Source organism: Danio rerio, chromosome 1 (assembly GCF_052040795.2).
Source record: "Danio rerio strain M-AB ecotype USA chromosome 1, GRCz13ab, whole genome shotgun sequence".
Taxonomy (NCBI): domain Eukaryota; kingdom Metazoa; phylum Chordata; class Actinopteri; order Cypriniformes; family Danionidae; genus Danio; species Danio rerio.
Genome location: NC_141021.1, coordinates 19,845,001 through 19,857,159, shown reverse-complemented (window position 1 = coordinate 19,857,159; position 12,159 = coordinate 19,845,001). Strand labels below are relative to the sequence as shown.

The window sequence follows — 12,159 nt, the reverse complement described above, 5'->3', positions numbered from 1 at the left end:
AAATATAATTTTCCTGTTTAAAAATTTACACTTCTCTAGTTACAATGTTTACTAAGAAAAAAAAAAACATTTGCAAGGCCAAATGGCTAGGAAATTTATTTCATTCCACTGTAATATTCAAGGAACTTTCTAATAAGCCAATCACATGGCAGCATCTCAATGCATTTAGGCAGGTAGACATTATCAAACCGATCTGCTGCAGCTCACACTGAGCATAAGAATGGGGAAGAAAGGTGATTTAAGTGACTTTGAGAGTGGCATGTTTGTTGGTCCCAGATGGGCTGGCCTGAGTATTTCAGAAACTGCTGATCTACTGGGATTTTCACACACAACCATCTCTAGGGTTTACAGAGAATGGTCTGAAAAAAAAGAGAAAATATGCAGCAGTTCTGTGGACACTTGTTGATGCCAGAGGTCAGAGGAGAATGCCCAGACTGGTTCTAGCCGATAGAAAGTCAACAGTAACTCAAATAACAATTCGTTACTACCGAGGTATGCAGAAGAGCATGTCTAAATGCACAACACGTTGGACCTTAAGGTGGATGGGCTACAGCATTGGAAGACCACACGGATGACAATCCTACGAACAGGAAACAGAGGCTACAATTCACACATGCAGGCTCAACAAAATTGGACAATAGAAGATTGAAAAAACACTGCCTGGTCTAATGAGTCTCGATTTCTCCTGTGACATTTGGATAGGGTCAGAATTTTGCGGCAACAGCATGAAAGCATAGATCCATCCTGCCTTGTATCAATGGTTCAGGCTGATGGTGGTGGTGTAATGGTGTGGGGGATATTTTCTTGGCACACGTTGGGACCATTAGTACCAATTGAGCATTGTGTCAACGCCACAGCCCACCTGAGTATTGTTGCTGACCATGTCCATCCCACTATGACCACAATAGGAATAGGAAAATAAAAGCAAAGCACACTGTTCACAAATTCTACTTTATGTGTCTTTAAACTTAACATATTAAGTTGTACTTAATATCAATAGATTAAATAGAAAAAAAGCATATGTTTCCATTACTTTTTTACGATGACTTGATTAAAATCCCTATTCATCAGAACATTACTAAGGAGATGATGCTATATTCTTTTGAGATATAAAATTTGCCTATACATTACATGTGGCGGCACACAGCACATTGTGGCCATGTTTTACTCTGTGCTCAATGTATTTCACGCAGCGTGATGCATGATTAAATGCTCAGTGTGATAGCATTCAATTATTAGGATCATCTAACAGTATGCCGTAAATTACGTTAATGATGTACTGTAATTTTACATGCTTCAGTCAGAAAAAAAAAATTCTTAAGCATTTGAATAATTGCATGTCTTAAACCCATTAAGACTTACACAGCTCTAGTTTATATCAAATAAAATAAAAGACATTCACTTTGAAATCTTCACAGAATTTACCTCTCAGTGTAACTTGAATGGAACTGCATTCATGGTATTGCCAAATGCCAACAAAGGCACATTTTGGATAAAATGTGTGCACTTTCATTTTTCTTTTTTTCACCCAAGATGTGCAATGTAATGTCATTTGATGATCTTACTATTTAATGTCTATTATGTAAATTGTAAATAACAACAGCAATAACAATACAATTAAAATAAAAACAGCAGTTGGGGTTTTTAATTTAGTATTGATAAAAATCCCACATATACTTGTATAGCGTAGCAAAAATGGTATTATGATATAATAATAATAGTAATACTAATAATAATAATAATATAATAAAATAATAACAATAGCAATAAAAAATAAATCAAGAATTCAAGAAACCTCCAGAGAATGATCCAATGTTATTGATATTGACTGATATTGATTCAACTTAGTTGTCATAACACATGAACAAGTACAATTCAACAAAATGCTAGGTTTAGGGCTAATCAGGAGTGCAGTCGCAGCAAGTGCAGGATATACTTATGTACAAGTTATAAGTGTAATTATAGAAAACTATGGGTAACATTTACAGATGGATGAATAAAATATAAAAGTTGTATTAACTCAGAGATTCACAAATAGAAAAACATATTGCACATGTTGCTGTTAATAATCAGGAATATGCAGATAGATATGAGCATAATATATAGGTTGTAATTTGCTAGATATGTAGATATGTATACCATACATTTACAAATGTATATGTAAAGTGGTGGGTGGCACAGTGGCTCAGTGGTTAGCACTGTCCCCTCACAGTTAGAAGGTCACTGTTTTGAGTCCCGGCGGGGCCAGCTGGTATTTCTGTGCGGAGTTTGCATGTTCTCCCCATATTCGTGTAGGTTTATTCAAGGTGCTCAGGTTTCCCTCACAGTCCAAAGATAAGCAATAGAGGTGCATTGGGTAAACAAAATTGGCCTTAGTGTATGAGTGTTTGTGTGAATGCAAGAGTGTATGGGTGTTTTTCAGTGCTGGGTTGCAGCTGGAATGGCATCCACTGCTTAAAACATATGCTAGAATAGTTGGTGGTTCATTCCACTATGGTGACCCCTGATAAATAAGGGACTAAGCGAAGGAAAATGAATGATTGTGCAGTGGATATGTACATTTACAAGTGGATATGTGCAGTGAAGTGCAATGATTATGTGCTTTATTAGGTGTGCAAAAATGAATAGGGAAATGGTTAGGATGAGAGTGTAGGGGTGTGTGAGGTGGGCAAAAGACTTAGTGTTCAATAGGGAGACAGCTCTGGGAAAAATAGCTATTTCTCAGTCTGCTGGTTCTTGTCCAGGGGAACTTGAAGCACCAGGTTAGCGGAGTCCTTAGGAAAACTGCATACTCAACGCAGACAGTGTTTCTTCTGGACAGTCTTAATGGCTCTGCATGTTCTCAATGAGTCCCTGTGATGCTATTCTGGGCAGTTTTCACCACCCGCTCCAGTGCCTTATGCTCAGCATCAGTGCAGTTCACATACCATACTGTGACACAATTGGTTATGCTCTCTATAGTGCATTGATAGATGCTCACTAGGATGGTTGAGGACAACTGGTTCTTCTTTAGTTGTCTTAAGAAGAAAAGGTGCTAGTGAGCCTTCTTGGCCAGGCTGAAGGACATGGTAGGCCTCTAAAATGGGGTCATCCCATTGATATGGATGGGATCATGAGAGCCTCTTCTTACCATTCTGAAGTCCACGGAAAGCTTGGTCTACGTGGTGTTAAGGAGCAGATTATTGTGTCCAAGTGCCAGATGTTGTATCTCCTCCTTATAGTATAGATTTTGTTGTCTCATTGTTGTTGCTGACCAGACCGATCACCATAGTATCATCTGCCAACTAAATGACGGTGTTCAAATCAAATCAAATCAAATCAAATCACTTTTATTGTCACATCATCAGCAACTGCACATGTGCTGTGATGAGTGAAAAGCTTAGGTGCTGGCTACAGACAAAAGCGACAGTGCAAAAAACAGACAATGTAAATTTGGCAATGTTGACAGTTGACAATGTTACATTTACACATGAATTTGCAGTCCTGGGTAAAGAGGGAGTAGAGGAAGGGGTTTAGCTCGCAGCCCTGTGGTACACCAGTGTTGGGCTGTTATAACGGTAGTGGTGCAGATGTGACCTGATCTAACATTCTGGAGTCTGTTTGTCAGAAAGTCCATAACCCAGTTGCAGATTGAGATATTAATGTCTAGGTATCTAAGTTTGATAATTAACTTACAGGGTATGGTAGTATTGAATGCTTAGATAAAGTAACAAATAGCATTTGAGTATAAGTGTTCTTAATGACCAGGTCTGAGTGCCGAGTGCAGCACAATGGAGTCTGCATTCTCTTAGCCCATTGTAGATAGGAGAGAGTCTTTCAGATGTGCCCGGATCACACAAAGAACTTTATAATGATGTATAGGCTGAAGCAAATACATCTTCCTGTGTCAGCAACCGCTGTTATGTTTGATTAGTTAAGTACACACAGACGTTTCCATTATGTCACTAATGTACATCTAGCAGAATGTTTCCTCTAAAGGTGGAAAAAGGTCAAATAAGTTCATGTCACCATGACCCACGAGATACAATAGATACCATTAAATATGGTGGGCAAATAAAAGGTTGTGATCTTGCCATTCTTTTAACAGAAACTGCAGAAATGTCAACTCTTGGAAATAACATAATGAAAATAGTTTTTTATTGATGTGTGTTTTGGGGCATCACATGTGGTGCACTGGGTAGCACGATCACCTCACAGCAAGACGGTCGCTGGTTCGAGCCCGAGCTGGGTCAGTTGGCATTTCTGTGTGGAGTTTGCATGTTCTCCCTGTGTTTCCGTGGGTTTCCTCTGGGTGCTCCGGTTTCCCCTACAGTCCAAAGACATGATAGATGAATTGGGTAAGCTAAATTGTCCGTAGTGTATGAGTGTAAATAAGTGCGTATTGATGTTTCCCAGTGATGGGTTGCAGCTGGAAGGGCATCCACTGCGTAAAACATATGCTGGATAAGTTGGCGGTTCATTCCGCTGTGATGATCCCATCCCAGATTAATAAAGAAACTAAGCCGAAGAGAAAATAAATGAATGAATGAATGAATGAATGAATGATAATCTGAGGGTTCAAAAAAAAAATTTAATTGATGTTAGTAGAAACGCATATTACTAATCATAATGATTAGTAATATGAGTGTTTTGATAAACACAACCGGTCAAAAATTTAAATTTTTAAATGTTTTAAAATAAGCTTCTCCTGCTCACCAAGGCTGCATTTATTTAATAAAAAATGCAGAACAAATAGAAACATTGTGAAATGTTATTACACTAAAAAGAACTGTTCAAAACATAGTTTATAATGTAATTTAATAATTTACTTTAGTGATTTTTAATGATGAATTTTCAGCTTCATTACTCCAGTCTTCAGTCACATGATCCTTTAGAAATCACTCTAATATTTCCTGTTATCATTATTATTATTAATATTATTATTAAAATAATAATAATAATAATTAATGATAATAATAATAAAAGCAATAATGACTGGACTAATAATTTAATTTTAAAACTACTTATAATAAGATATAAATAAATATTTAATAAAGTATTTAACATATTTTTTACATCTAATAAATGCCACCTTGATGGACTGAATAATTTTCTTAAAAAAAAAACATAAAAAAACGACCCCAAACTTTTGACCAGTAGTATATTTACAGTAGGAAATTCACAAAATATCTTCATGGAGCTTGATCTTTACCTAAAATAGTAGTCTAATGATTTTGACATGAAAGAAAAATCTATATTTTTTGACCCATACAATGTATTTTTGGCTCTTGCTCAAAATACTTTTGTAACATAAAACTTATTTTGAGCTCCAGAGTCACATTTAATGACTAATAAAAATGACAATAAATAAGAATATAATAATAATAAATCAATGATCAATAACGATTTTAACACAATACCAATTAAACTTTTTATATTCATGTTAATATGACAGTTGCAGTTGCCTCCATCTATTCTACACGTACCAGCACGTGCTTTACATTTCCCTGAATGGAAAGACAAAAAAGTGAATAAAAATTCTCTTAGCGCGGATAAATAATAATGAATGAGGGGACGACAGAAGCTCTCACAGCTGGAACGGGTTGAATGAAAGCAACGTTATCGAAGACGACCGCTGGGGGGCAACACACACAACACTTCAGTTAATCACATGTTCACAGGAGCTTTGAAGTTGCCCGTGGATGTCATGTACCAACACTGTGATGGGTGCACGCATAGCCATAAAAGTGCAGACCCCGACACACGAAAGCCCGGACGAGAGAACCGAGGAAAGTTGTCCGGGTCGCACAACTTACCCAGACCTCACGAAGAGATGAGATCCCACCGGAGGAACGCGCGCCACCTAAACTGCACGGTTTATTTCGTTGATTGAGAAAAAGTTTCATGAAGATATACAATGTTTATGAATGGGAGTTCTCTGAACAGCTCTGCACTGGACCCTAGCGAGCAAGCACTTCAGCGGCCGCCCTGGGTCACTACTACTCTCGGGTGTTTCCTCATATTCACTATAGTGGTGGATATTTTGGGAAACCTGCTGGTGATTTTCTCCGTCTACAGAAACAAGAAACTTCGGAACGCAGGTGAGTCGCGCGCGCGATCTGCCTGGCACAGGTGCATTCGCGTTCGACCTGATGTTTATTTTAACACGAACTGTTTAAGGGTGATGTTTTGAAACATGGAGACTGAAGAGTAGACCACACTGACAGGCAGGATTTAGGTGGCAGAGCGCGCTTCAGTCTCAAGCGCGCACGTTTCATGTTTACATGAAATCGCGTCGACATTTCTACACCGTATGTTTTTTCTATTTATAATACAGATTTTGATCTAAACGCAACAAAATGGCACTTTATATTACATACTACAAACGTGTCCGTGTTTTTTGCGCACGGCTGTTTGTAAAAGTGCCAGCAGATTGAACATGGAAAGCTCACCAGACAGCACTCGCAGCAATATCTTATCAAATGATACGTTGCTTTTGTAATTCCACACTGCACATTCCAGTGCCATTCTATTATGAAGTAATAAACTCCACGTGCTTAATATTTAATCAATAAATAACCTGTAAACATACCTTGTAAAGATTTGTATGTCTGTTATGTGTGGACGCCAATGCATGTTTGGTCGAGTCCATCAAATATAAGATAACTCCAAAGATGCTTGAACTCTTATCAGTTCCCAGTTCAGTCATATAATTTCAATTTTTTTTAAAATGATTTTAAATTAATCAGTAGTGGAACTTTAGGATAATACTTTGAGATCTTAGTAAGATAGATGAGTTCAAATATTATAATGCGATGAGTGATCTCAGTAAACATAACATATACACAAGTAGTAAACACACAGTGGATAGGTGTTCTATTGCAAACAGCAAGATTGGATTTCAGTAAGATTCCTAATAAACTTTTCGTTCAAACTTCAAATCCAAGTGCCCTTTAGACCATACCTATTAAGAATCATTTTAAATTTTTAAATTTAAATGCCATTTGGTTCTACCAGCTTCCACAGTTGGCAATTTTAGCAATGCTTTTTTATGATTTGTTAGCACTTTTTAAGTGTTTCTCTTTGGTGACAAGCCAGAGGCATAGGTGGTCAAAAACAAAGAACCCCAAAGAATGTGATCCAAGAGACATCTTTATTGAATCATTGAGGAAATGAACAGAAATCAGTCGAGTGATTATACATTACATTTCTTGCCAACATTAAATTAATGATCATTTGCTATTAAGGACCAGTAATTGAATTCAAGATACTCTTATCTAATATTTACAGGTTGATAGACAACATTTCTTTGCATTTAATAATGTGTTTAAATTAGAACTTGTCAGGTAGGACTATGAGGAAGTTTTTGGCTACTGACATTAAAAACTATTAAATATTTGCTCAGGCACTAATAGTTCCAAGAAGAAAATTTCACATCTTTAGAAACATTTCATCTCATGAAATGTTCTCTAGTGTGGAAAAAAAAGTGTTTTAATGTATATGAAGAGTTCAGATGCAAAAACCTTTAAGTGTTGTCTGAAATCTCAGTCAAAAATAAAATTTTTTTCAGCCTCAGTTGTTTATTAAGAGTTATTTCACTTTAAAGGCAATGAAAATTACTTATTTTTGCCATAAAAGTGAAATTACTGAAACTACACATAAGAGCCTGATAAAAAAAATTCTATTTTTAGAAGAAAAGTTCAGATGGCATTTAGAGGTTTTTTTGCATCTAAACTCTTCATATATTAAAATAACTTCAACCAAAAGTTTTTTTTTAGGTGAACCAAAAATGCATCGCTGGGAAAACCACTTTTGTTTTTAAAAGTGTACAGTGATTATCTTTTAAAAAATGTATTAATAATGTACACCAAAACCTATTATCAGAACCATTTTCCATTAGACATTAAATAAGCAGAAATGTTTTCTGCATCTGTGTAATCTCTGGCATATGTATTTTAAGCTCTTGAGTTATTTGTCATGTGTTGTTTGCTAACATGCTGTATGGAAGGAACACCACTATAATAATCATATGTAACATATACTGGTTGATAAACAGAAGTTCTTGATGTTCAATAATATCTTTGAATTTGAACTTGAGTTTGTCGCGTAGGGTAATGAGGAATTGTTTGTCTGTTGTTGGAAGCTAAAGTGAAAGACCAGATATTTACTTAGGAAGAGAAAAGAGAACATCAACAAAATGCAGACATTCTTGTAAGAGCACATTACAGAGAGCATGAAAGATTAAACACACATCTTGATAAAATACTTCTGATTATCGCAATGTTTAAAAATGTCTTTAATCAACATCTTTAATCATCACTTTAATTTAATGTAGCTAATCCGAAAGTGTCTCTTTAAAGAAGACGTGAATCATTCAGGCACGAACGGGTTAAATGAATTATTTTGGGAACTCCATATCTGTGTACCTGTCAGCAGTTGCGCTTTGGGTCTTCCCTGTCTTTTGCTGTTTCACTGTTTGAGGTCGTTCAGGCGCGCACCCGATGCTGAGATGCTGTTTGGCTCTATTAGGGAAAATGAACACATTCGTTGGATTTGATTGACATTCTCTGCCGGATATAAGGCAGTTTATTTTGGCATTCATCTGTCCACATCAGTATGACGTGCCATGGGATTGTATTTCTTGCCCTGTCAATCACAGAGTGGGAAAACAACACACGGACGGGAAACCTGTCCAAAATCTTAAAATCAGCCGATAAGTGGTGGAAAACGTGACTCAGAGGAACTCGTTAGAAAAAACAGCGGACTCAATTCAATTGAGCTTTGACCCACATTGTGAAAAATTGACATTTTTCCAAGGCGCTCATTAAAGAGACATTTGGGAGAGAGAGAAGTGTATGAAAAAGCGGGACAAATATCCGCGCGCGCTTGTTCTGTTCGCGTGCACGTGCCGGCTGTGCCAAGTTCACGCGCTCCCTTTGCGCTCTTGTAGTTCTCCAAGGGGACATGTGGCTCGTGCTTTCATTCATTTGGTATGACAATTTTAATCCTCCGTTTCATTTTAATCCACAAGAATCAAACAAATCAAATAGCCTATACACATGTTTACGCAATGTAATGCACATGGATAGATACTCTATAGCACTAATGTACCATATGTCCATAAGTATAACTAGAGAAATGATTGATTCTAAAGCAAATGCTCATATTTGTTATTGTATGTATTTTTAGTTCTTGAGTTATTTGGCATGTGTTGTTTGCTAATATATGGGAGGCACATCACTATAGTTGTCATATACAATATTCAGTTAATTTGTTTACAGTGTTGTTGAATTAGAACTCTATTTGTCAGGTTATAAGGAAGTGTTTGGTTACTGTTACAAGATCAGATATTTGCTCAAGAAGATAAAAGATATTATCAAGATGCAGACTTTCTTGTAAAACAAGTTACAGAGTCCATGAAAACATAAGACGCACACCATGACAAAAATTGTTATTGTTTGTATAAGATGCCTTTAATCCACTAATTTAATCCCCACAAACTTCTTTAATGTTGAATGATGAATATATTCTGCTAACATTTCTATTATAAAATTTGTTATTAGTTTCCCTGTTAGTTTCCAACCCTAAATCACATAAATCTTACATTTGTGTGGGCTAAAAAGGGTCACTTTAAACATTTTGTGTACTTAAGCTCTTTGTGTACGGGAGAAATAAGACAATTTGTAAAGCCTTTGTACATTTTTTCCTCTTTACAAGGACACAAAAACATCACCTCACTTCTCATTTTTGCTGATCAGTCAGACAGCACATTTTCCAAATGGCTCTTTTCTTGGCTCTTGCTTCTCATATGTTGGAGTCACACCTGGATTTGGTCCAGCGGCCCAGAGGCAAACCGAGCAGGACAAGATTTTGACCACAGGCCCCCCTCTGGCCACTATGCACCTGGCCTCACATCTGAAGAAATGCACTGAAAAAACACACACATACACACACACACACACAAGATGAACAATTACCACAGAGATGCAGGAGGCTTCCAAACACAAAGTCTCTCCTTGCAAAATCAGAGTAATCGAAGCAAATGCCACAACTGCTGTACATATGGCTTTCCTCTAGAGCCAGATGAACGAATGACAGTGTTGGGGGGAGGAAGGACTGTGTGATTGCAGTGCTCACCCGTAATCTGGGACGTCTCTCTCTCTCTCTCGAGTCATTGTACGTGTTGCGGGCAACCAGAGCCTTGTTTTTAGGTCAGAGGAGGATGTGTATAGTCGCTGAGAGCTCTTACTGTATACGCAACCCACAGCAGAGAGATAGACTGTACAATTGGTGCTGCTGTTTGCAAAACAAACTTTTACATCTGTTGAGTGAAGTTTTTGTGTGGACTGAAGTCAGGTATAGTTGGGTGGGAATATTTTTGAAAAAAAAACTGTTTAGGTTTGATTTAGGGGGTTTTACACTTTAATGTGAATAATGGTAGATGGGAATGCATTTGCTGAATAAACTCTGATGTAGTGAACATCACACCAATGTGACTATCCGCTGTCTCCATTATGTTTGCCTTGTATAATGCTTGTTAATAAATGACCAATACTACTACAGTCAGCCACTCTAACAACTTGATGGGAAAGCATCTAATTCATATTTTGGATATTTTCTCTAACTTTAAAAAGATGTGCTTTACTTCAGGATGGACAGAATTGGTGCTATTGTGTTCTGCTTGTTTCCAACGTGTGAAAAAATATGAAAATGAATTATAATAATTGTGTTTTTTAAAATCATTTGTTCAGACTTGATGTTGGGAATTTGGCAGCACTGTGGCTCAGTGGTTAGCACTGTTACCTGACAGCAAGATGGTCACTGGTTTGAGTCCCAGCTTGGTGAGTTTTCTCACTGTGTGGAGTTTACATGTTTTCCCCATGTTCGCGTGGGTTTCCTCCGGGTGCTCCGGTTTCTATCACAGTCTAAAGACATACGCTTTAGGTGAATTGGATGGACTCAATTGGCCGTAGTGTATGAGTGTGTGTGACTGCAAGATTGTATGTTGTTTCCCAGTGCTGGGTTGTGGCTGGAAGGGCATCCGTGGCATAAAACGTATGCTGGATAAGTCGGTGATTCATTCCGCTGTGGCGACCCCTGATTAATAAAGTGATTAAGCTAAAAAGAAAATGAATAATTAATTGAAAGAATTTGGGATTTTGGTGGCACAGTGGCTCAGTGGTTAGCTTTGTCACCCGACAGCAAGAAGGTCGTTGGTCCGAGTCCCAGCTGGGTAAGTTGGCATTTCTGAGGGGAGTTTGTATGTTCTCCCCATGTTAGCGTGGGTTTTCTCTCTGGGTGCTCCTGTTTCCCCCACAGTCCAAAGTGCTATAAGTCAATTGGGTAAGCTAAATTGTCTATAGTGTATGTGTCTGAATGAGTGTGTATGGGTGTTTTCCAGTAATGGGTTGCAGCTGGAAGGGCATCCGATGTGTAAAACATATGCTGGATAAGTTGGCGGTGCATTCCACTGTGGTGACCCCTGAAGAATTAAAGAACTAAGCTGAAGAAAAATAAATAAATGAATGAATGAATGAATTTGCGATTTTGATTATTGTTTTAGAATTGCGAGTAAACCTCATAATTTTGAAGTTATGAAGCTAAATTAGTGAGATGTAATTTTCATAACTTTGTACGCATTCATTCATTTTCTTTTCGGCTTAGTCCCTTTAAAAATCTGAGGTCACCACAGTGGAATGAACTGCCAACTTATCCAGCACATGTTTTACGCAGCGAATGACCCAGCCGAGGCTCAAACTTGCTGTGTGAGGATCTAAATCTTTTGTAACATTGTAAAACTTTTGACTTTGTATCTTTTAAAATAAAAATCTCAATCACAGTGCATGAAAAGAGTTATCACTGTCATCTTTAAAACACCTTTCAGGAAATTTAGTACAAGGTTGTACAGGTTGAACTTAAGGGACCTTTCACATCTCAATCATTTTTTCAAACATTTCGATGGATCATGATATGAGCAAAAACCCCTGGAAAATTAAACAGTTTACACTTTGACAGATGAGATGAGAGTGTACTTGGACATGTAAAATGTGGGTCCATTTAGAAATATTGCCTTATGACAACAAACGGAACAAATCAAGCTTAATCCTTTTTTTTTTTTTTTTTTTGGAACAAAGCAAACAATCTACATTTGTGAAACATTGTAATATTAAAAGTAATCTT

The 12,159-nt window shown here is 37.2% G+C and overlaps 1 protein-coding gene and 1 long non-coding RNA gene across 2 annotated transcripts in view; one reads left to right on the top strand and one right to left on the bottom strand.

Annotated features, from left to right (window-relative positions):
* The first annotated feature begins 5,667 nt into the window (after positions 1-5,667).
* The window catches only part of mtnr1aa (melatonin receptor 1A a), a 90,260-nt gene continuing 83,768 nt past the window's right edge, over positions 5,668-12,159 (top strand). Inside the window, 1 exon segment of the mRNA NM_131393.1 lies at positions 5,668-6,080. Coding sequence (NP_571468.1) covers positions 5,897-6,080 — 184 coding nt within the window. The 5' untranslated portion in view covers positions 5,668-5,896.
* LOC147846786 (uncharacterized) lies at positions 5,753-11,098 on the bottom strand. The gene is made up of 3 exons (XR_015476506.1): positions 8,345-11,098; positions 7,715-8,247; positions 5,753-6,664 (listed from the first exon to the last, which is right to left on the bottom strand). It is a non-coding gene; the product is annotated as an uncharacterized LOC147846786 (long non-coding RNA).